Source organism: Triturus cristatus, chromosome 8, assembly GCF_964204655.1.
Source record: "Triturus cristatus chromosome 8, aTriCri1.1, whole genome shotgun sequence".
NCBI classification, from domain to species: domain Eukaryota; kingdom Metazoa; phylum Chordata; class Amphibia; order Caudata; family Salamandridae; genus Triturus; species Triturus cristatus.
This window is the reverse complement of record NC_140591.1, coordinates 333,593,287-333,618,086: the sequence shown is the minus strand read 5'-3', so window position 1 is coordinate 333,618,086 and position 24,800 is coordinate 333,593,287. Positions and strand designations below refer to the sequence as shown.

General features: G+C 50.3%; 1 protein-coding gene across 1 annotated transcript in view; it reads right to left on the bottom strand.

Moving 5' to 3' along the window:
- Positions 1–24,800, bottom strand: part of PAN3 (poly(A) specific ribonuclease subunit PAN3) — a 1,123,747-nt gene that overhangs the window by 815,547 nt on the left and 283,400 nt on the right. Inside the window, exon 6 of the mRNA XM_085621639.1 lies at positions 11,655–11,741. Coding sequence (XP_085477765.1) covers positions 11,655–11,741 — 87 coding nt within the window. The remainder of the gene's footprint in view (positions 1–11,654; positions 11,742–24,800) is intronic.

Sequence of the window (24,800 nt, the reverse complement as noted above, 5' to 3'; positions counted from 1 at the left end):
TGGTACTCCCGTATCAGTCGGGATTTGTGCCCTCCAGGTCGATGGCGCACAACTTGCGCACTGTCTTTGCCACTTTGCACTATTTTGAGTCAGATTTTCAAGCAGTAGCGGTGCTACTCGATGCCGCAAAGGTGTTTGGCTCCCTGCAGTGCGAGTATATGTTTACTGTGCTACAGCACATGGGCCTGCCACCGTTCCTTCTCAAATGGATCCACCTCCTCTCTGCTGCGCCGGCGGTGCGGATACGCGTGAATGGCTGGGTGTTTGAGGCGTTTTCAATCAATAGAGGCATGCAGCAGGGTTACCCGTTGTCGCAGATTCTTTTTGAGCTCGCATTGGAGCCTTTGGCTTGTAATTTGCGCCAGCAACATGCTCCGGCGGTGTTGCATTTTCGACAGCGACCGCTAGTTGATTCGCTACACGCGGACGACATTCTGCTGTATGTCCGCGAGCAGGCCACGTTTCTGCCGGAATTACTCCGCGAATACGTCAAATTTGAAAGATATTTCGGCCTTGGTATAAATTGGAAAAATTCAACGGTGTTCCCGCTGACAGTTGGTACCTGTGAGGAGGAGTTGGACTTTCCTCTGGCCTGGTCAACTGACCCGGTCCGGTATTTAGGTATATGGTTGCATAGGGATCCCGATGTTATATATTTTTTTTTGTTGAAATTCTGTTTTTATTGGTTTCAATGAACAAAGAAATACACACCATATGAGAAATCTGCTCACGACAGTATATGAAGGAAAGAAAACCCTATATAACATTTACAGAGTTATTCAATGCATAACAAGATGCCTCTCCCAATGTCGTGATTTCTATGAATTATGGCCGTGTTACTACCAAAATTACTGACCAGGCAGCGCGATGGGCTAAAGTGCTGCTTTCTCTTGCGGATTGCATAGCGGTCAGTAAAATGGCGATACTTCCAAAACTTCTATATCTGTTCGTCAACATCTCGATACGCCTCAATGTCACGTTGTTCGGTACGCTTCAATCTGCCCTGCTGGCCTTTGTCTGGGGTGGTAAAAAGCCTAGACAGCTGGGATGTGCTGGTGCAACCATTTGAGCGAGGTGGCTTTGAAGCACCCGATCTGCGGCTATACTACTTGTGTGCTCAGGCGCAGTTTGCGCACTATTGGTACTTCCCCTAACAGTTCCAGCTGCACGTTGCAGCGAAACTCATAAGGGTCTAATAACTACATTGTAAAACACCTCTCTGAGGGAACGTGATATTATGGACAGTCCCTCCTACAGCAAATGGCAGGCAACACCATGGGCCTCATTCACACTCGAAGTTTGGCAGTTTTGTTGCACGCTGACTGGCCGCCTAACGGCGAACGGCAATATCTGCATTCTGCACTTCAAATACTTGCATCAGTTATACTACACACATCTTCAGCTGCGTAGATTTTGGCTGCGGGAGAGTGCACGCTGCGTGCGGTGTGGACAGGATGAGGCTGATTTTATGCATCTGGCATGGCTCTGCGCTGGTATTGAATATGCTACTTACCAGTATGCATCTGTTCTTGGCATGTAGGGCTGCTGACATTCATATCTGTGCATAGATCGCCGCCTAGTGTTGGATCCGGATGATTGCACATTGTTGTCCTGGAAGAGTCTTCGAAGTATCACGAGATAGGTGGCTCCTCCCCTGGACTACAGTGTGCATGGGCATCCTCTCCATCCTTAGATTGTTTTTCGCCATTGTGGCAGTGATGGAGTAGATGCAGTAAGTGATGACCATGTTATACAGTAATTCTGAGTGCTGCAGCCGCTACAGGCGCCGGGGAGGAGGGTGGGCGATATGAATGTCAGCAGCCCTACATGCCAAGAACAGATGCATACTGGTAAGTAGCATATTCAGTTCGAGGCATGTGGGCTGCTGAATTCATATCTGTGCATAGATTATATAGCAGTCCCTCCATTAGCGGCGGCTGCCCGTGCCAGCTGCAGCAGTCTGAAAAAGAGTTTTGAGAACAGCCTGTCCTACAGCTGCCTGCTGTTTTGAGTGTACATCTACGCAGTAGTGTTTGGTAAATGTATGTATAGTGGACCATGTGGCTGCTCTACATATTTCCTGTAAAGGAATGTTTCCTAGGAAAGCCATGGACGCCCCTAACTTTCGTGTTGGGTGGGCTCGTGGGGGAATCGTTAATGTGCGTTTAGCTTTTTGATAGCAAATTTGAATACATTTAACGATCCATCTGGCTATCCCTGCTTTGGAAATGGCGTTGCCCTTGTGTTGTGGAGAAAAGGCAACGAAAAGTTGTTTTGTTTTCCTAAAGTCCTTAGTTCTCTCTATATAGTACATGAGGGCCCTCTTTACATCTAGTGTATGGAGCATTCTCTCTGTGACATTTTGTGGACTTGGAAAGAAAACAGGCAGTTCAATAGTGCGATTCATGTGGAACTGCGATATCACTTTGGGCATGAATTTGGGGTTGGTACGTAGTACAACTCTGTTTGTGTGAACCTGTATGAATGGCTCTTGAATGGTTAGTGCTTGCCACTAAGAAAGCTACTTTCCAGGTGAGGAATTGAATCTCACATGAATGGAGAGGTTCAAAGGGTGGACCCATTAATCTGGTGAGGACCACATTGAGGTTCCACACCGGTGCCGGTGGGTGTCTTGGGGGAATTACTCGTATGAGTCCTTCCAAGAAGGCTTTGATGGCGGGCACTCTGAATAAAGAGAGGTGCTGCCTGTTTTGAAGATAGGCTGCTATCGCGGTTAAATGGATACGTATTGAGTTGTATGCCAGATTGCATTGTTATAAGTGTAAGAGGTAACAGATGATGTTTTGAATGGATGCGTCCAGCGGGTTTATGTCATTGTTGTTGCAGTAAATCACAAACCTCTTCCATTTAGCCGCATAGCAAGCTCTGGTAGTGGGTCTTCTGGCCTCCTTGATGATATCCATACATTCAGGTGGCAGGTTGAGGTAGCCAAACTCTAAGACTTCAGGAGCCAGATTGCCAGGTTCAGCTGTTGCGGATCTGGGTGCTGAATTTCGCCATGGCTCTGCGTTAAAAGTGCGGGTTTGATCCGCAGCCTTTGATGCGGCACCACGGAAAGTTCTAGAAAGGTGGTGTACCATGGTTGGCGTGCCCATGTGCGAGCAAATAGGATGAGTGTCAGTGAGTGTTGTCGCAGTTTGCGCGCCACTAGCGGTATTAATGGCGCTGGGGGAAAAGCGTACGCAAATCTGCCGGACCAGTTCATCCATATCGCATTGCCATGTGAATGCGGATGTGGGAACCTGGCGGCAAAGCTTCGGCATTTTGCGTTTTCGTTTGTGGCGAATAGGTCTATCTCTGGATGACCCCACTGTTGGAAGTACGGTTGGAGTACTGACGGGTGTAGCTCCCACTCGTGCATCTGGTGGCTGTGTCTGCTGAGCAGATCCGCCATCTGGTTGTCCTTGCCGGGGAGGTGTTCCGCCATGAGGAAGATGTTCCTCTGAATGGCCCACTTCCACATGCTCTGAGCCAGATTAGACAACTGTGGAGAGTGTGTTCCTCCCTGCTTCTGTATGTAGTACATGGCAGTCATGTTGTCCGTCCGGATCAACACGACCTTGTTGCACAAGTGTACCTTGAATGCCTTCATGGCTAGGAAGATTGCCATCAGTTCCAGAACGTTGATGTGCATCTTCTTTTGCTGTGTCATCCATAGGCCCTGCACTGTGTAAGTGAGTACATGAGCTCCCCAACCCTGGAGAGAGGCGTCCGCTGTCAGTATTATTTGTGGAACAGGCTCTTGGAACGGTCGGCCCTTACAAAGGTTTTGTGGATTCCACCAATGCAGAGAGTTGTATGCCCGACCGCTCACCAACACTAGGTCTTTTAACTGTCCGTGAGCCTGATTCCATTGACGTGCCAAGCACTCATGAAGCGGACGCATATGTAGTCTCGCGTGCGGGACTATGAAAATGCAGGAGGCCATCATGCCTATCAACTGCATGAACACTCGCGCAGGAAGGGAGTGTTGAGGTTTGAACTTTGTGATCAGCAGTTGCATGCTGTTGATCCTCACTAAATTTGGCTGAGCTGTGGCTGCCAGAGTGTTTATGGTCGCGCCCAGGTACTGTCGTACGTGTGCGGGTTGGAGATGTGATTTTGGGTAATTTAGTGAGAATCCCATACTGTGAAGAAGATGAATGGTGAGGGACATGTGGCTGGCACATTGCTGGGCTGACTTTGCCTGAACAAGCCAGTCGTCCAGGTAAGGGAAGACGTGAATGTGTTGTCTCCGTAGATGTGCAGCCACTTTTGCTAGGCACTTGGTAAAGACCCTGGGTGCCGTTGTCACTCCGAAGGGGAGAACTTTGAACTGATAGTGATTCCCCTGAATAGTGAACCTGAGATATTTTCTGTGTGATGGGTGTATGGGTATGTGGAAATACGCATCTTTCAAGTCCAGTGTGGCTAGGAAGTCTCCCTGACTGAGTAGTGGTAGAACCTGTTGTAGGGTGAGCATATGGAAATGCTCTGAGAGAATGTAGTGGTTGAGGGGTCTCAGGTCTAGTATAGGTCTGAGCGAACCGTCCTTTTTTGGGATTAAGAAGTACAGAGAGTACACCCCTGTCCCTTTGTTGGTTGACGGGCACGACCTCTATTGCACCTTTTTGCAGCATACTTAGTACTTCCTGCTGCAATAATGCCAAGTGCTCTACGGACATAGGACGGTGTTTTGGCGGTATGTTGGGTGGAGTGGACGTTAATTCGAGACAGTAACCGTGCTGGATAACGTCCCTGACCCACCTGTCTGTGGTGATGGTTTTTCAGACTCACAGGAACTGCTGAAGTCTCCCCCCGACAGGTGTTATGTGGTCGGGGCCAGGGAGAAGACGTCACTGTTTGTTTTTGGGGGAGGACCTGGTGTTGCCGTACCCACGTCCTCTGCCTTTGGTGCTGGATCCACAATATCCACCTCTGGTGGTTTTATCATAGTTACTTTGTGTGCCCCCTTTATTGTACTGCTGCTGGGACCCCTGACCTCTAGCTGCTCCTCTATTCCCGGGGCGACGAAAGGAGCCACTACGAAACTGCTGCGACTGTAGAGCCCCCATTGATTTTGCAGTTTCAGTGTCTTTCTTAATTTTTTCGAGGGTAGTGTCAACTTCAGGGCCAAATAAATAGTCTGGGTTGACCGGTTGATTTAAGATATTGTTCTGAATCTCAGGCTTGAAGCCTGAGATTCTCAACCATGCGTGCCTCCTCAACATGACGCTAGTGTTAATCGCCTGTCGGCTGCATCCAGTGCGCATTTGATGGACGCATTGGTAAGGAGTTGTCCCTCTCTGATACGGAGCTCCGCTGCCTCTTTATATTCATCTGGCAAATGTTGTAGCAGTGATTCTAGTGTCTCGTAGTGGGACCTGTCATAACGGGCCAGGAGTGCCTGTGTGTTGGCAATGCGCCAGATGTTTGCCGCTTGCGCTGCTATTCTTTTGCCTGATGTCTCCAGCACTTTGGACTCCTTGTCTGGGGGAGGAGCATCACCCGTTGTTTGTGAGTGGGCTCTTTTGCGAGCATTAGCAACAACCATGGAGTCTATAGGTAACTGACCCCTAATGTACATAGGGTCTCCGGGTGCAGGCTTGTATTTCTTTTCGATTCTGGGGTTCAGCACCCGTGTCCTGGTTGTTTCTTTAAAAATGTCTTTTGCAGGTTTTAGAACTCCCTTTAACATTGGCAGAGTTTTGACAGTTTTTTCAGAGGAGGCGAAAGTGTCCACTAAGAAGTCTTCTTCTACAGTGTCAGAATGGAGTTGCACTCCATGATTGGCAGCAGCCCGTTCTATGAGGGCATTAAAGGCAGCAGTGTCCTCTGTGGGAGATGTCTTTATATTGTAAAGCTGCGTGTCAGGAGTATCTGGTGCATTACCCTGGTCGGTGGGGTCATCCCATGCCTGATCTGGGTTTTGCAAGTGATCATCAGGATCGATATCCCCAGGGTAGGTGGTATCATCCCCAACATAGTCCTCTCCTGCGTCTGTCTCTGAATGCGTAGGAGAAAAGGACGGTGGGTCCTGATGGAAGGGTTGAAAGTGTTCATGAAGCACTGGTTCTGATCCTACCGGCAATTTGTGTTTCAGAGGAATTCTGTAGGAGTCCAAGCCCCTCTCTGGCGTGATTTTCCGCTTGCGGAGTATCAACTTACCAGTGTCGGCGTCGATAAAGTGTGCCTGTGAAGGCTCGATATCGGTTTGTCCAGTGGATGGAGACTGTGTTTGGCGGACACGTGTCCGAATTTCGAACATTTTCGGCGCCGTGGGTGGCGGCAACCGAAATGTGATGTTCGCTGGCGCCGAGTGTGATTTTGCGGCCTTGTGCGTTTCGGGACCCGACGTAGAGTGGAGGGTTGCCCGGTCTCTGATGCGTTGCAACGATGCTGAGACCTCTTGCACGGTGAACGCCGATGGCGCCTTGGAACCGATCGGCACCTTGAAGGTAGGCGTCGAAACGGCATCTGACTTTTTTGCAGTCTTTGGGTCGTCGATCCGAAGGGAGGTATCGACGCTTATCGGAGTCGATGACTTGGCAGGCGCCGCTGTCTTCGACGTCGACGCAGACGGGTCGGCGACCTTGAGCTTGGTGGTTTGTGCCGTAATCTTCGGTGCCAGAGGCCGAGGCGCCGCGTGGGGACCGAGGGCCTTCTTCTTCGGCTCGACGCGCGGACCCGTTGCGGTGAGCTCGGCACCGAAATCTCTTTTTTTGGCGCGGTCGGAGCCGATGACCTTTGCCGGCGTCGAAGGAGTGGAGGGCTTCGAGGCCGTCGAGCCGATCGCAACCAGTTTCACTTTCGGTTTTGATGGAACCGGTGCGATGGACTGTTTCGGTTTCGCTTGAGGGAATCCAGTCGTCTTCGATAATAATGGCTCTTGTGAAATGTTCGAGGCCGGGCCCGGAGGCGGGGCCGAAGAACCCTGTGATCGATCTTGGGTAAGGCCCGCAGGCGATCCCTCGACCTGAGCCTCATGACGACTTAGTGTCTCGGCCTCGGTATCGACGGGTTGGCCTAGCTCTTCGCTGGAGCTATCTTCCTCGGCCCCAAGGGCCTCACCGTAGTCTCCTACCTCTTCAACGACGTCTTCGCCCTCAAAGATCACCTCATCGTCTTCTTCCGATCGGGAGTCGTGTTCGGAAGCGTGGCTGGAGTCTACGTCTTCTACGCTCTCGGCATCTTCGTCCTCGGTGCTAAAGATGTTGGCCGGGGCAGGCGCCGATTGCTGCGCCTCCAATATCGCTGCCCGTCGATTCCGGAGAGTTTTCTTCGAGCGGAACCAGGCGCAGGCCATACATTTCGACTCATCGTGATCCGGTGAGAGACATTTGTTGCATACCGGGTGGACGTCGATGTGTGGGTATTTCGCGTGGCATAAAGGACATCTTTTGAAAGGAGTCCTCGATTCCATCGTCGATCGAAGTTCGTTGTTCGGACCAAGCGGATCCGAAAAGCTTGAAGAAGGTGCTAAAGCACTAAAGAAACTGGTCGATACCGAACGGGAACAATACCGACGAGAACTAAAGGTCTTTTGGCCTTAAACTAAATTTTCCTAACTTGAGCTAAGATAAGCACATCCGAACCCAATGGCGGAAAAAAACAATCTAAGGATGGAGAGGATGCCCATGCGCACTGCAGTCCAGGGGAGGAGCCACCTATCTCGTGATACTTCGAAGACTCTTCCAGGACAACAATGTGCAATCATCCGGACCCAACACTAGGCGGCGATCTATGCACAGATATGAATTCAGCAGCCCACATGCCTCGAACACATGCATTCTGGATTCGGGTCACAGGAGTGCTTACAGAGGTAGTGCTGGAGAATGTGGTGTGTGAGCCGGATGTCTGCCTACTGGGCTGGGTGAAGAGCCTTAAACCGTGCAACCGAAGACTGGTGGCTGTCTCGCTTCTGTTTGCGAAGCATGCGGTTACGCAATGCTCGGGTGCAAAAAACATTCTACAGTAAAAAAGAAAAAATTGGTCTGTGACCTGCTGTACTGCAGGGAACAATTGGGGGGGTTTAGGCAGAGGAGTTGCCCGAGGCCTCGCAGCTCAAGGACTTTTGGGCTCCACTCAGGGTACCTGCTTGGAAATCCTGATTTGTAGTAGTCAGTTGTAATGATGCACAGGTTTGGTCGAGAGGATGGGACGGGGGCCACCCTTGAGGATTGGTATGTGTTTTGATTGTCTGAGTCATTGGGTTCAGGAATACATCCATCAGTGACGGGTTCCGGGTCTGTTTTTCTTGGGTACTACTATAAGGGTAAAAAATGCTTGTATTGCATATTTGTCTTATTCAACTTACTTGGCCCTAGCTTTTAGGCTTTGTAGCATCTTGTTGCAAGCTGATCAATAAAGAGATTTAAAAATATATATATTTTCTCAATGAAAGTGCTCCAAGGTTATCGTACAACGACTGCCCCCTGTGTAAAAAAAAAAAAAAGTGTTGACCTAGGTCCACACACATGAAACAATGAAAGTGTCAATATCCTGAGCAACGATCATGTGATCAAGCCAGAAATCAGTTCATGCAGTAGTCTTCGCAATTTCTTCTTTGTGCTTTATTCCGTATTTCGTTTTGCATACATCTGTGCTTCAATCTTCATCACGTGTTTCGGCTTATGGGTATAACCAAAAACGTCATCAGGGCGCCTGCACCAAAATATGACTGAATCTTAACGTAATGTCCTATATCAGATACTGCCTTCGTCAGAATCTCGAAATTCAGCACGTGTCCTAAAATACAGCAGCAATTCAACGGAGAGTACTCTGCACGCATCCTTGGCATGCTGCCCTGGCGTGCGAAGTCGTTGGTTATACCCATAAGACGAAACACGTGTTGGCTTAATCTGTGGCTTTTGGTGGTTGATGAAGATTGAAGCATAATAAAGCACAAAGAAGAAATTGCGAAGACTACTGCGTGGTCTGATTTCTGGCTTGATTACATGATCGTTGCTCAGGATATTGACTCCTTCATGATGGATTTCTCACTGTCCTTAATGACCAACACCAACACAGCTTAAAGTGTTAACTTCTTCCTTCATACCCTAAAAAGCTTAAAGACATAGGCAGAGTAGATGGACGTTTAAAGTCTTGGCTCCCGGTCTAGAACTCTCGGCACCTGCCTCACAACTCCAATGGCCTGGATCGCTCTAATGGTGCTTGGAGCCCGACTATACTGTGCCAGGCCTGGTGATTGCTACAGGAGGGTGCTCCTGGGGCTTGGGCCTGGTAGGAAGGAGTTGGGAATGACACACAGAGGCACTGAAGCATGCAGTATAAGAGGCTGCTAGGGAAGGAGCGCCCTCTCCCACTTGGCCTGGGCAGCGGAGATGATAGCCTGAGGACACCGCCAAGGGCGCTGGAGGCAAGTGCCAAAGTCTTGCGCTGTGGGGATTTTGCAGCTCCCGCAGCCTTGCAGAGGGGAAACATTGTACTGTGGCCCAGATTCCCGGGCCTGGCGATGGAAGCTATGCAGCACAAGACTGAGGTGGACTTTAGGCCTATGACAGGGGCCCCCTCCTCTAAAAATGAGATATGGAGTGGATTATGGGGCTTTTGACACCAACTTTTTTTTCCTACCGTTTCATTATAGACACACCTCACACAAACACATGATAAAGAGGCTTGTTGGAGCGCACTAGGCAGAAGATGTGAAGATACTGGAGTATGATATCAGCAACCAGTGTGGCAGCTCGCCATCCCCCCCACCCCCACTCCACAAGCCCGACAACAGCTTCCACAGGAGGTCTGTTACCCTGAGTGGGAGCTAACATAGGAGGCGAGTGGAAACCGACAGGAGAGGTCCTTCTGATGTTTAGAGACAGACTGAATGGTACAGCTGACAGGATTGTTTGGCGGATCCAGCTCTCCCTTGGTGACAAGTGCCCCAAAGAGCCCCTATAAGTGTCATGTTGCCTGAGAAGGAGGCGCTTCCTGTTTGGGACCCTGAGTGGAGTGAGGACTCAGCATGTAGGGGATTCAGCAGTGATGCTTCTGTATGCCCCCAAAGAAGAAAGCAGCAAGGAGCAGCCTGCTCGCATATCTAATATCTGGAGAGACCCGGCTGAACGCCAGGGAAACAGGTGTCCTTGGAGCACAGGCAGCACAAGTAAGCTCACACATCACGGTCTTAACTATAAAAAAGACTTGATGGAGAGCCTCAGAACATGTAAGGTGGAACTGCTCCAGGATTTTGAAAAAAAAAAAAATCACATGACATGAGATCGGACCTGAACTCTGAGATACAGTACTTGAGCATGGATAGAGACTCGGGGGGGCCTCTGCAGTAAATCTTCCACTACCGCCTTGGAGAAGTTAGAGGATACTGCGAAGGAAAACTCTGAGGATTCACAGGCTGAGTTAGGAGGTTCAAGATTCCAATTTGGACACATTTGTGATAGCCATGTTCTCTGGATCACTGCAAGGTACACCTGGACTGGATTCTCAAGTCTGGTCCCAGGTAACCCACTCAAAACATCAGAGACTGAGAGACATCCTGGATAAGTTTCATTACTTCTCAAAAATATGGAAGTGGGACTGAAAAATGCAGAAGGTCACGTATTTCATAGATGGAGAGAGGGTGGGGTGCAGGATAATTTCTGATATGTTTAGCTCTTCCACACCTAAGACATTTATGCCATGCAAAACACTGTTCCACCAGTCTGAAAGAGAACTACATGGCACACAGCTCAGACATTCGGTCACAAACTCCGCAGTCTGCTCTGCTACTACTTGAGACAAAACCACACTTGAGTTACTCTTCCCCAAATTAGTGGATACTGAAGGTATTATAATCATTTTTTACCAGGTGCTGCTTGCTCAGGATTGGACTCTGAGCAGGTACATTTGGTAGAATTGGGAAAGGATGGGCAGATATTTACACTCTTCTTCCATGTCAGATTCTGCCAAGGAAATTAATTATAAAATTGGCACTAAAATCCTGCTCACTTACACTGAATGGTCTAGAATGTAAACCCCAACTGCTGAAAGGGCTGTAGGTCCAGCGGCGAACGGATGCACATCTGGTAGCAGTGCCCATTCGTCTGTCTATTCTGGAAGGGTGTTACGACCCTATGAGAAATACTGGGGTACGAAATACCGTTTGTTACTGGGTCTGCAACTCATCTATTATACTCCAGTCCAAAAATGACTGGCATATACAGTATTGCAATGCCCGGGGCGGCCAAACTAGCTACAGTTTTCCACTGGAAGAAAAAAGGCACCACTACATACCCAATGGTACCGAAGACTATGGACTTGAATATCTTGCCAAAAACATGAACCAGAATCGCTATTCTGTGAAGCTAAATGGAAGCTGATATTTAAAATGAAGTACAAGGATCTCCCAAGCACCATGCGTCCTCACTGCCCCTAAATCCCCTCCTCCCCCAGGAGATACACAAGTATTTTCATTCAGGTTATGTCTTCAGGCTCTTACATGCTTGTACCTGCAGGCAAGTTCCGTCACACATTTCTCTTTTGATATGTGGAATTTCAGTACCACACACACAAAAATATGGTTAATGCACTAAATGTACTGCAAAACAAACTTAAACTAGGAATACAAGTTCTATTTTAGACGACAAATGTCAGTACATACCACAGTGTGTGAACGTGGAAATGTATGAACGTTTGCTTACTTGTAATGCTGGTTCTCTCCACGATTCACTCTCCCCACCAATTACCATCATCTGAATACCCCTCATGGCTGGAAGGACTTCAGAACCCTTTGAACAGAAGGAAAATAAAGTAAACATTACTAACTGAAAGACAAAAGCTTTATCAAAGATTTGAGAACACTAATTTTTGGAATGCTACCAAAACAATGAGTGTATCTTTCAAGTAAACATGTCCCGTTTTGAGTATTATCCAAGCATGAGTTACTTCATGTTTGGGTATTCTGCAATGAGATCTTCTGAAATGTCAATAGCAACAAGTTTACAATTTTTACACCTTGCTTCTGTTTTTCATGAACGAACACATCTCTAAAAATATTGGAATTCGTTTTTTGGAACACTGACAACTTGCCAGTGTCGATGACCATGGCTACTATCATACCACAAAGGTCCATTTAAGCCACAAGTTTAAGGGACTCAAATAGAGAACATTTAGAATTTTATGAGAACATGACTTTATAAAGAAATCTCCCCAAAAAATGGGAGAGAACTTGCTACTGCTTTCACACATAACGGACTTCATGCCATATCACTGGTAATAACCACTGATAAGTACTCAATTGCTATATGGGTTCAATGATTGTCATCACTTATAAAATCACCCATCTAATAGTTCGAATCCGTTTCAAGTATCCGTTTGTGGGCAGTGACGGGGGAGGGTACACAATCAAACACCGATTATGTTAAAAAGAAATCCCCACCAATCTCTTGGAATACATTGAAGTTTGCCTTATTTGTGACTCGTATTCAGTTGGATCATTTATTCACAATGTACACCTTTACTTCAAAGTGAGCCTGGTGGAATGTCTGGCCTCTAAGAGGGATAGAGCTGCAAAACAAAAATAAAAAGTTACTTTCCTGTAACTGTAGTTCTCCAGTATTGGTATATTTCATAGATTCACATGCTTTCCTGTCTTTGATATGGAAGTCCACGGGAAATCAGAATGGGGGGTACCACAAGCTATCAAAAGTGGATCAGTCTTTCTAAACTCTTTAGTCCTGTCAATATAAAATTTGAGACATCTAACGCTTTGAGTGTGAAGTGTTCTTCAGGCCTGGCTTTCTACAAGTACCATAATGTCTGAAGAGAGCTTTTTTGATTAACCTGGAATTAATCAGCCCATCTTTTGTCATTCTCTTTGACACCAAAGTGTACACCAGACTAAACATGGATAGATATGCTTTAATATGTACTCTAACATTTATCTGTTTTCACGAAGCTAGGCTGAAGATCCAATTCAACTGGGTAGTAAGGAGTAGTTTCTTACCTGTAACTCCAGTTCTGTAGTAGGGGTATCTCTGTTATAGTCATAATCTATGAATAATCCCCACCCATGTGCGGGGACCCCGGAGCAATCAAAAATATCTCATAAGCTGTCCCGCATTTGCAAACCTGCAAAGACACTTAAGAGACAGACAAAATAATACAGCCTAATCACAACAAGGCTGCACTGGCCAGCACTTCCTCTGAAGTGAACACAAAAGCCAAAATAAAGTTGAAATGTCATTTTTATTCACATCTGACATGTTCCTTTATTATCACACACTCCCTTCACCAAAATCCCTTTAAACAATAGAGAGGAAGGGGTGGACAGACAAGCCCTATAGGCTGTCATTATGTGTCTGCTAAAGGGATACCGTGCCTTTAAGAAACTCTCCAGAGACCCCCGGTATCCCAGGATGCACAGCCAACACAAGTTACTTTCAGTTCTTTTTGAAGGTGTATAACAACAGGCCTGATACTGTCAGGTTACTCCACCGGGGAGGAGGGAGGGTCGCTTATGACTATAACAGAGATACCCCTACTACAGAACTGGAGTTACAGGTAAGAAACTACTCCTTCTGTAGTAGGGGATCTCTGTGTATAGTCATAATCTATGAATAGAATGGCAAGCCCATCCCAACCAACAAGCAGCGGTGGAGTAAGTCCAACCACCAACAAATCACTGTGCAAACAAATTCCTCAGCGAAGCCTGTCCAACCTGCGCATCTGCCCTAGCATCAGAATCCAGGCAGTAATGCTTTGTAAACGTATGGACTGACTTCCAGGTGGCAGCCTTACAAATGTCCGCAATGGGAACATTCCTAAGCAAAGCGGTAGTAGCAGCCTTGCCTCTAGTCGAATGTGCCGTAGGCTTACCCCCCAATGTTTTATTAGCTTTTTGGTAACAAAGCTGAATACAGGAAACAATCCATCTGGAAATGGACTGCTTTGAGGTAGCTAAACCAGTTCTTACCGAACCATAATTAACAAACAGTTGATCCGACCTGCGGATATCTTTTGTCTTATCCAGGTAGAATTTCAACACCCTACGTACATCAAGTGAATGCAGAGACCTCTCCGCCGGAGAGGAAGGATGCTGAAAAAACGTAGGCAAAGTTATCATCTGATTTACATGGAAATCTGATATCACCTTAGGCAAAAATTTAGGATGGGTACGCATCACTACTTTCGAAGCATGGAAAACAGTATACGGCTCTTGACAACACAGAGCCTGAATCTCACTCACCCTCCTGGCCGATGTAATGGCCACAAGGAAGCCAGCCTTCCAAGACAAATGCTGCAACGAAGCCTTATGGATAGGCTCAAAAGGCTCCCTCATCAATCTAGATAACACCACATTCAATTCCCATGGTGGAGAAGGTCTTCTAACAGGGGGAAACACCTTACGCAAACCCTCCAAAAAATCCTTAATCACAGGGATTTGAAAAAATGAGGTTTGAGAAGGGCCCTTCCAGTCAGAGCTGCGAGATGAACCTTAATAGACTGAAAATTAAGCCCAGATTGAGCTAACTGCAGCAGATAAGGCAAAATAACATCTTCTTTACAGGATGTAGGGTCAAAGTCCTTTGCCTTGCACCATAAGCAGAATCTCTTCCACTTATATGCGTAAGAAGTCCTCGTAGACGGTCTCTTCGCCTCTTTCAAGATCTCCATACAGTCCTGAGGTAGGTTCAAGTGCCCATACTGTACTAGCTCAGGAGCCATGCTGCCAAACTCAAGGACGAGAGATTGGGGTGAACCATCTGTCCTCCGAACTTCGTGAGAAGGTCCGGCCGACACGGCAGGCGTCTGTGTGGCAGAACAGACCGGTGAAGAAGGTCGGTGAACCACCATTGCCTCGGCCACCCCGGAGCAATCAGGATCATTCTGGCTCTGGATTGCGACAGCTTGATCAGCACCGCCAGGATCAGGGGAATGGGTGGAAAGGCGTAGAGAAAGCTGTTGGACCAGCTGATCCATAGGGCATTCCCCAGCGTCCCTGGTTGGTAGTACCTGGACGCGAAGTCGCGGCATTTGCTGTTTTCTGCCGTAGCGAACAGATCTATATCCGGAGTGCCCCACTCTGCGAAGACGTCTCTTAGCACGTCGTCGTTTAGCACCCACTCGTGGTTCTCTTGAACGAGCCTGCTGAGCGCGTCTGCTTGGGCATTCTGCACCCCCGGCAGATGGGTCGCCGTGATCGTCAGGTTCCTGGCCACCAGCCAGTTCCAGATCACCTGTGCCTCCCGAGACAGGGTGCGTGAACGCGAGCCCCCCTGCTTGTTGAGGTAATACATGGTCGTAGTATTGTCCGTCTGAACCAGCAGGGAGTTCGTCCTGAAGGAGGGATGGAACGCCTTCAAGGCCAAGTGTACCGCTCTGAGTTCCAAAAAGTTGATATGGTAAGTCGTCTCCATCTGCGACCATATCCCCTGAATCTGAAGAGGGCCCGAATGCGCTCCCCAGCCCTGGAGAGACGCATCGGTCACTATGGTCTGGACCGGAATATCCTTGTGAAAAGGAGTCCCCTTGCAGACATTCTCTGGGGCACACCACCATTTCAGAGACTGCCGAGCGTGTTGAGACAGCTGGATCTTGTCCTCCCAACGCCCCCGCCTCTGGTCCCATTGATCCTCCAGACATTCCTGTAGGGGCCTCATATGCAGACGTGCATTGGGGGTGAGAAAGATGCAAGAAGCCATCGACCCCAGTAAGGAAGACACCGTCCTCACCGTAGGAGAGCGGGCTGAGATGAGATGCCGCGCCTTCCCACGGATCGATAAGCGTCTCTCCTCCGAAGGACACACGCTTGCGGTCAAGGTATTGACTGAGGCCCCCAAGTACTGGAGACACTGTACAGGGATCGGCACTGACTTCGACATGTTGATGTGCAGGCCCAGGCGATGCAGCAAGGCAGCTGTCCTGTTGAAATGGCACTGGGCTTCCTGGTAAGTGGACGCTTTGATCAACCAATCGTCCAGGTAAGGATACACAAACACCTTGGTCTTCCGCAGGTGTGCCGCGACCACCGCCATGCACTTGGAGAACGTCCGTGGTGCAGACTTCAGGCCAAACGGGAGTACTGAATACTGGTAATGGTTGTTGCCTACCAGAAACCTCAGGAACTTGCGATGCTTTGGTGCGATCGGCACATGAAAGTAAGCGTCCTGCAGATCTATGGCGCACAGCCAGTCTCCTCGATGCAACTGAGGGTAAATCTGATGCAGGGACAACATACGGAACTTTTCTCTGCGGATCCACTTGTTGGCTTGACGCAGATCTAGAATAGGCCTGAACTCGTTCTTGTCCTTTTTTCTTATGAGAAAGAACCGTGAGTAGAGACCTCTTCCTTTTTGCTGCAAAGGAACCGCTTCTATCGCCCTCTTTTTTAACAGAACGTCTGCCTCCCGCTGGAGCTCCCTTACCATGTAGGAGGAGCGCACTGGTGGAATCTGTGGAGGCGGGCTGGTGAAACGAAGACAGTACCCATTGCAAACAATATTCAGCACCCACTTGTCCTGCGTTATTGTCCTCCACTCTGCCAGGTAGTGTTGAATACTTCCCCCCCACCGGAGCGGGTAACGGATGAGGGGGAAGTAACTTTTCAGGGCTTCGACTTGGCCGGGCCTTTGTTCCCCGACGAGGACTGATGCTGTCCTCTGCCCCTCTGGCGCTTCTGAAAGGACTGCCTCGGGAACTGCTGCTGTTGCTGGGGCTGTTGTTGGTGGCCCGACTGACGCCCTTGACCTCTCTGCTTGGCGTAGCGCCTGCCCGAGGATCGGAAGGACCTCCTCTGCTCCTTGGGCCTCTCCAGCCCCACCGTCTTCAGAGTTTCCGCCTCAGCCTTCATGCGGGCCATCTCGTCATCCGCATGTGACCCGAACAGCGTCGTGCCAGAGAATGGTAAATTGGCGATCTTCTGCTGTGCTTCAGGCTTGAGCGGGGTCAGCCGCAGCCAGGAATGCCTCCTCATGTGTATGCCGTGGCAGTACCCATGGGCCGCCAGCAGCGACACATCCCCCGCCGCACTGATGATCTGATTAGAGACCATCATGCCCTCGTTCAGCACCTCCTGAAAGTCCTCCCTCTTGTCTCTAGGCAGGGAGGCAGCGAACTGTTGCAGGGAGTCCCAAAGAGACCTGTCATAGCGCCCCAACAGAGCGGAGGCGCTAGCGGCCTTCATCGTAGTGGCCGACGTGGAGCACATCCTCCTCCCCAAGGAGTCCATTTTGCGACTCTCCTTTTCCGGAGGAGCCGTGGATGAAGGCGTCGTAGAGTGTTGTTTACGAGCCGCCGCCACGATAACAGAATCCGGTGGAGGATCCACTCTGAGGAACGCCGGGTCCGAGTCAGGAGCCCTGTACTTTTTTAGCAGTCTCGAGGGCGCCGGTTTCACCACGGCCGGCGTCAAGAACACCTCCATTGCAGGTTCCTCCAACCCCGGAACCAACGGGAGGAGGGGGCGCGACAGATGAGCCTTATGCAAAGTTTCAAAGATCACAGAAGTAGTGGGAATAGGGGTAGTGACTGATATCCCCAACTTCGCCGCCCCTCTCATCAGCACCTCCTGGAACGTGGCAATGTCATCCACCGGCGAGACGCGGGTAGGAGGCATCTGACAGCGAGGGCGAAAACCGTCCAGTCCCAGAAAAGTTCGTGCCCCTCGAGCCTCTGGAACGAGACCGATACCTCCGTCGTCCATGTCCAGAGCGAGTGGACGATCTGCGCCTACTCCGTGATCGCCTGCGAGGGCGAGAGCGAGATCTCTGCCTGTGAGGAACCCTCGGGGGCGGAGGCGGTGGCTGCGGTGGAGATGTAGGCAGCTGAGGCACGGGCAGAGGCAGCGGAGGAGGGGGCGGAGGGAGAGGAGGAGGAGGAGGAGGAGGAAGGTCAGGCACCGGTGGAGGAGCCGGTGGAAGATCGGGCACAGGAGGCAGAGGCGGCTGCTGGGTACCCAGCGGGGACAGATGTTCGGAAGCCCCATCACTCCTAGCAGGCGAGCCCCCACCAGAACTGTCCGGGCTCGCGGCCACTCTCCTCTTCTTGGCGGGCCTGTCCCGCGTGGAGGCCACCGACGGGGAACGTCCGCGTCTCCCCGATCCCCGACTGGAGATCGTAATCACTGAGGACGTGTTCCCCGATGTCCGTGACGTCGAACTGTACGTCGACCTCGTCCGGCGCCTCTTAGCCCTCGACGTCGAACGCCGTCTCGCAGTCGAGCGTCCTCTCGACGTCGAACCACGCCTCCTCGACGTCGAACCACGCCCCGACCTCCGTCGCCGCGGTGTCGACTTCTGCCTCGACGTCGACTTCTGGTGCTTCGACGTCGAACGCTGGTGTCTCGACGTCGAACGCCGGTGTCTCGACGTCGACGTCCTGTGCCTCGACGGCGACCTGTGCCTCGACGGCGACCTGTGCCTCGACGTCGACGTCCTGTGCCTCGACGGCGACCTGTGCCTCGACGGCGGCGACCTGTGCCTCGACGGCGACCTGTGCCTCGACGGCGACCTGTGCCTCGACGGCGACCTGTGCCTCGACGGCGACCTGTGCCTCGACGGCGACCTGTGCCTCGACGGCGACCTGTGCCTCGACGGCGACCTGTGCCTCGACGGCGACCTGTGCCTCGACGGCGACCTGTGCCTCGACGGCGACCTGTGCCTCGACGGCAACCTGTGCCTCGACGGCAACCTGTGCCTCGACGGCGACCTGTGCCTCGACGGCGACCTGTGCCTCGACGGCAACCTGTGCCTCGACGGCGACCTGTGCCTCGACGGCGACCTGTGCCTCGACGGCGACCTGTGCCTCGACGGCGACCTGTGCCTCGATGGCGACCTGTGCCTCGACGGCGATCGTCTCCGCCTGGACGGCGGGCGCCGGGATCTCGGCGTCGACTCCGTCAGCGTCGAGCCGTGGGTCGACGGCGAAGGTGGCGAGTGAAGTCTTCCATGGGGCTCGGTACGACGTCGATGGGTCGTCGACGTCGACCGTGACACCTGCGACGGCGACCCGGTCCCGGGTCTCGCCGGCCCCTCCCTCGACGTCGAACGCCGAGGCTGCCGCGACCCAGAGCCCTGGATCGACGGCGAACATACCGGTGCCTTCTCTCTCGCCGTCGACGTCGTCGCCTTCGACGTCGAACGCGACCTACCAGCCGGTAGGTGCCGTTTCTGCTCCCTGCTCTGCCCGGAGGTCCCTCCAGGGGCTGAAGCATGGGCGGAGGAGGGAGAATGAGATCCTCCATGCCCCGAAGTCCCACCGGTCCTCTGCTGCTCCTGTCCCTGAAGGCGAATCTTCTCCCTGTCCCTCAGGGTCCTCTTTGAAAAGGTTTTACAGATGGCACATGTAGCTGGGACATGTGAGGGCGACAAGCAGAGGATACACACATCATGTGGGTCCGTCTTGGCCTTTTTCCTCCCACACTCAGGGCAGTTATCGAACAAAGCCATGCTAAGAGTGGGCCAAAACTGCTCCAGATTGCAGGCAGTAGTAGACAAAGGCTCTAGACGTCGAATGAAAACACTATTTATCCAAAAAATCCAATTTTAATCAAGTAAACCACCCAAAAGGGTAGAGCTCAAGCTCCAGGGTCCTGCTAGCAGGAGCCGGAAAAAAGAACTGAAAGTAACTTGTGTTGGCTGTGCATCCTGGGATACCGAGGGTCTCTGGAGAGTTTCTTAAAGGCACGGTATCCCTTTAGCAGACACATAATGACAGCCTATAGGGCTTGTCTGTCCACCCCTTCCTCTCTATTGTTTAAAGGGATTTTGGTGAAGGGAGTGTGTGATAATAAAGGAACATGTCAGATGTGAATAAAAATGACATTTCAACTTTATTTTGGCTTTTGTGTTCACTTCAGAGGAAGTGCTGGCCAGTGCAGCCTTGTTGTGATTAGGCTGTATTATTTTGTCTGTCTCTTAAGTGTCTTTGCAGGTTTGCAAATGCGGGACAGCTTAAGAGATATTTTTGATTGCTCCGGGGTCCCCGCACATGGACGGGGATTATTCATAGATTATGACTATACACAGAGATCCCCTACTACAGAACTATCAAGACACAAAGCTGCATTCTCCTTCACCACCAATACTTTCGTGTGCACTGAGCATTGGCCAATTACTACACATCTACTCCCAAATAAATCTCATGCACTGCTGGAAATGTACCCCAGATTCAACATTACCTCAGTCTCATTAAAAACTAGCTGCAATGGTGTACATGTAGAAGTTGACTCCTACAGAGTGAATGAGTTAAGTGGGGCTGAGCCCAGAGGGACCCCATATCTCAAGGGAACTTCAAGTGGAGTAAATGGAGGGAGCCTAACAGATTGTTAAAGTCGCAATCTGTTTGTTATAAACTGTTATACTATTTGAACAGGTCTGATTATACTTTTAAAAGCATGTATGTTTGTCTTCTCTCTCAATAATGTGCTGTCAATAGGAAAGACTTCAAGAGGACGACGTGACAGGTGCTGCAAGGATGGCAATCAGTGATTCTGTATTAACTGTCTTATACTGCAGGAGAAAAACATATACTGAGTAAACACGTCCTTCCAGCTGAGTGACAGTGTGATGGCTATTGTGAGAAGTTGGCCTGATATGTAGTGCTCACTATTCTAGTGATCACTGTGTATCATTCCAAACGACCCTTATTGATGATTGGTTGTAAGTCAACCTTTTAGACCAGCTATCCTAGTAGCGTGGATACGAGCAGTCTTTAGGCTAAACTCTAGAGGGCGTGTTAAGCCAGCTGTTTACCATCACATATACCCCTTGAACGTCAAGTGAAAGGACACCACACAAGTTGTTATGAAAATAAAGGATATTTATTTATAACGAGACTACCCTGGCTCTTTATGAGTCAGGGAGCTAAGCACACTACAAAACTCTTAGAAAATACTTCAGTTGCACACTTTACACAAATGCCCGAAGGGCACGAGAAACCATCTACGCTAACAGTGAAATGCGAGTGGTTAGAGTCTGGAGTTACTGATTCCGGAGTGATCCGATCAGTGGGACTAAACGAAAAAGGAACTGGACACTTGTAGAGCGAACCTGCGATGGAGCACCGAAATGCTCGAGTTACCTAGCCCCGAGGCTGCGGCTGCGTGAGGTTCGGCAAGATGTCGGGAGTCCTCGTTGTAGTCTCAGGAGCCTGAGAGAAGAAGTTGCTGGCAGGCGACCAGTGTCGATGTTTCAGCGAGATCCAAGCCTGGATCGGTGTTGAAGGAAACCTGAAAGCAGAGGGGACTCAGTTCTCAACCGCTAGCCAGCGATCGTGTGGGTACCAGGAAGGTACCGGCTGAAGTCACCTCGACCAGGTGAGTGGATGACGTCGGACTCGGCTGTTCCTCGGACCAGGAGGCGCGGCGGCGACCAGGATGGAGGGCGAGCTGTCCCACGAAGGTGTCTGCTGTCGATGATGCTGGGCCCAGGAATGGGGCAGCAGGTCTTGGCAGTGGCAAACCCACGCGGTGGAGTCAAGATGGCGTCTGGAGTGGACCAGGAGGGTCCGAGGTACTCCTCTGTGGAAGGGGAGCAAGGGCCAGTCTGGAGCAACCAGACCAGTGATGAAAACAAACTATCGTGGTGCGTCGTGAAGAGGGCCACAAGCCGGTCGGCGAGTGGTCGGACAACACGGTGAACAGCAAGGAGCAGAAGGGCCCCCACGCAGATCTCGTGGATGCTGGGGAGGCGGACTTCGGTGCTGGAGCCGCTCAGGGTTAGGGCTTCGCAAACCCTAGGTACACTCACTCGAGGGTCCCTCGGTGGGCGTGTTAGATAAGCGTCGTGCAGGTTCTGAAGATGGCCGGTCCCGCAGGTCTCGTCACACCTACGAATCTCAGCTGGGCTGACGATGTAGGTAGAGGTCAGAGATGGCAGGGAACCCGGGTCTCGTCGAGCTGGGCAGTCTTGATCCGTGGGAGAGACGTACAGCAAACCGCAAGCGCTTAGTTGGTGCCTGCTGGTGCAGGGTGGCTACTCCTTAGCCACAAGGGAGAGTCTTCAGAAAAGTCAAGAGTTCCTTTCGTGGAAAGTAGTTCAAGATTCAGAATTATCCAATTTGGGAAGGGGACTCGCTCCTACCTTTATTCTAAGAAAAGGGGCTGGCCCGTGACTAGGTCCTACCTATGGGTGGGGCCAGGAGGGGGGTGGTTACACCCCTATCCTTTGTCCGGCTTCGCTCCAGCCCAGGGGCAGGGTTGCCCCCGAAACTGGTTTGAGCCGGGCTATGCACAGTGAGCACTGGGGTGCCACTTGCAATCACCTTCCTTTCAGCCCTGCCTACCTGGGATACACAAACCCTGTCTGGGATGGTGCTAACACCGCCCTCGACAGGAAACCCTTTGTCCAAGCTCCCCTCGCTGGAAGATCTCCCAGCAGCAGGAGGTCAGACTTGTGTCTGGTGGCAGCATCCATTTTGTGATGCTGAGGCTTGAGTCAACTTTAACCGGGGTTCAAGGTTACTTCCATGTCGTGCCCCTCTAAAAGGGGGGAATGCTAACCCCGTCGCCAGAATTGGCGAGGGGTTCGTGTTCCAATGCGTATGACACCTTACTCGACATGTGTAGGTGATGCGATGCCAAAGTTAGCAAATAACCGCAAGGATTATAATGCATTTTAAAGTAGTTGGCCCGCGTCACCATGGAACGGCTATTAGGACTTGGTTCCGCAAGCCGTCGACGGGCTCAGCTCGCGCCAGAGCACCGTCCCACATGATTCCCTGCACTCTGCCTTCAGGATTGATAAGGCCTGCCACAGGAGTGACTGATAGGAATCCATGTGTCCATTTTAGGGTTAGGTATAGGAATACTACACCTACAGCAACGGGTGATTACACCACTTTGCCCCAGCTGTCGTGCAGCCAGTTGTGTCAGATTGGGGCGGCCATCCAGGGGTGGCATAATACATGCTGCAGCCCCTGGTAGGCCCTGGGTACACCGATGCCCTGGATACCTGTGGTATGCTGAGACAGGGACTGACAAGGCGGCCCAGTTCCAATTAGTGGATGCACCTAATGTACATGCGTGTTAATTTCGAGGGAGAACAGCTAGGCTGTGGGTCTGATTGGCAGGCCCACAGCCAGGGAAAGTCGTAAACCAATGAAGCAAAAGCAAAACATCTGGGTGATCATAGGATTGCAGACCCTACTCTCCTACAGCTTTGACCTGGGATGTCAGTTAAAGGTGAAAGGAGTTGCAACATGATTGCCAAAGCATTGACAGGCTAGAGTTCACAGAGCTGGTGGCGATGTTAATGAGGTTTGTGGGCATATGCAGCTTTAGCTCTCTAGCTTCTTTGAGGACATTGATCATGAACCTGTATTATTCATAGGCATTGTTTGGGAGCAATGATGCACAGCAGGCCACAGCAAAGGGCAGCAGCAGGCTGTCGTAGGACACACAGGCATTAATCTGCCACATAATTCTCAGGCAGATGTGCTATTAACTCAATGGACAGCTCCCACAATGCAATTGCAAGAGGGATGTTAAGTTCCCCAGATAAGTCCTCTTTCGGGAGGGAACATAGAAAACACATACATTAAGAAACCATCCATCCTTAAGGGATCAGCAGGCATGACGAGGACCAATGTATTGGACGGCGGTTCAATCTGGGTTGGTCATGCCATCTGGGTCAGAGGAACAAAATATTTTCTGCCCCTGCAGTAATCGGCAGGAGTGACAGAATTGGGGAACATTCACCTGTGGCTTCCAAATGGGCAGCTGATCTTAGACGCACTTCAATTCAGTAATAGACAAATCCATTGATCAACTCATGCAGAGTGCTTCCAAGGGATGTAGTGGCTTGACAGATTTGATAGAAACGTACGACCTGACGGACGTCTGGAGAACGTGCAAGGCAACAACAAGACAATACTCCTACTCTGGGGTGCATGGTTCCTACTCCCAACTAGACTACGTGTTTACACAAGGCGTGTACTTTCCCCAGCTTTTGTCCACTCGTTTTCTAACCCAGGAGATCTCGGATTAATTACCTTTGTGCACAGATTGGGAAACTTTAGAGGGAAAAGATTAGACCCCTGATTATTTAAACAAAAGGGGTGGAAGATGAATTGTGTCAAACCACAAAACACTATTTCAATGAAAATGAGCACACAGTGCCATCAAAGGCAGGCAACTTTTTTAGCGTAGATGTCTAAGACCACATCCTCCATTTAGAAAGAGCCAATATACTTCAGCCAAGTGAAGGCGTGCACCACCGTGTAGGTGGTGTAGTAGAACTTGCCTGTAGGAACAATCATGACCTAGCCACTGACATTGGACGTAATCACTTGCCTCTGTGCTGAGCAGGATTTACGAAGTAGACAATAAGGCTGGGAAACTACTAGCATGGCTGGGTAAGAGGGAAGAATTGGAGAGATGCGCTGTGGAAATCCATACTAAGACCGAGGGGAAAGTCCTAGACAACATCCGCATCACAGAAGAGTTTGCTCAACACTAAGCAAGATTATATACATCAACACTGACCTGTACACTTTAAGAGATGGAGGCTTTACTTTGAGACAGCCCAGCTCCTCGCCTTTCGAACTCTAATAGTGCGGCACCTTATGAGCCTATTATGGTGAAGGAGATAGAGGATGCGATTGGAGCTCTACAATCTGGCAAGGCCCTGACCCTAACGGCCTGCCAACAGAACTCTACAAATGTCCCGCTAACAGGATCTCCAAATATGTCCTCCCGATGTATAAAGTGGAGTTGGCTGGTTGCTTAGTAGGGGATACTCAATCACCTATTAATAAGGTTGTCCCTAAAGCAGTAAGCCCATGAAGCTGTGTAGCTCCTATAGGCCCATTTCTCATCTAAAGGCTGAAATTAACATTTTAGTCAAGGT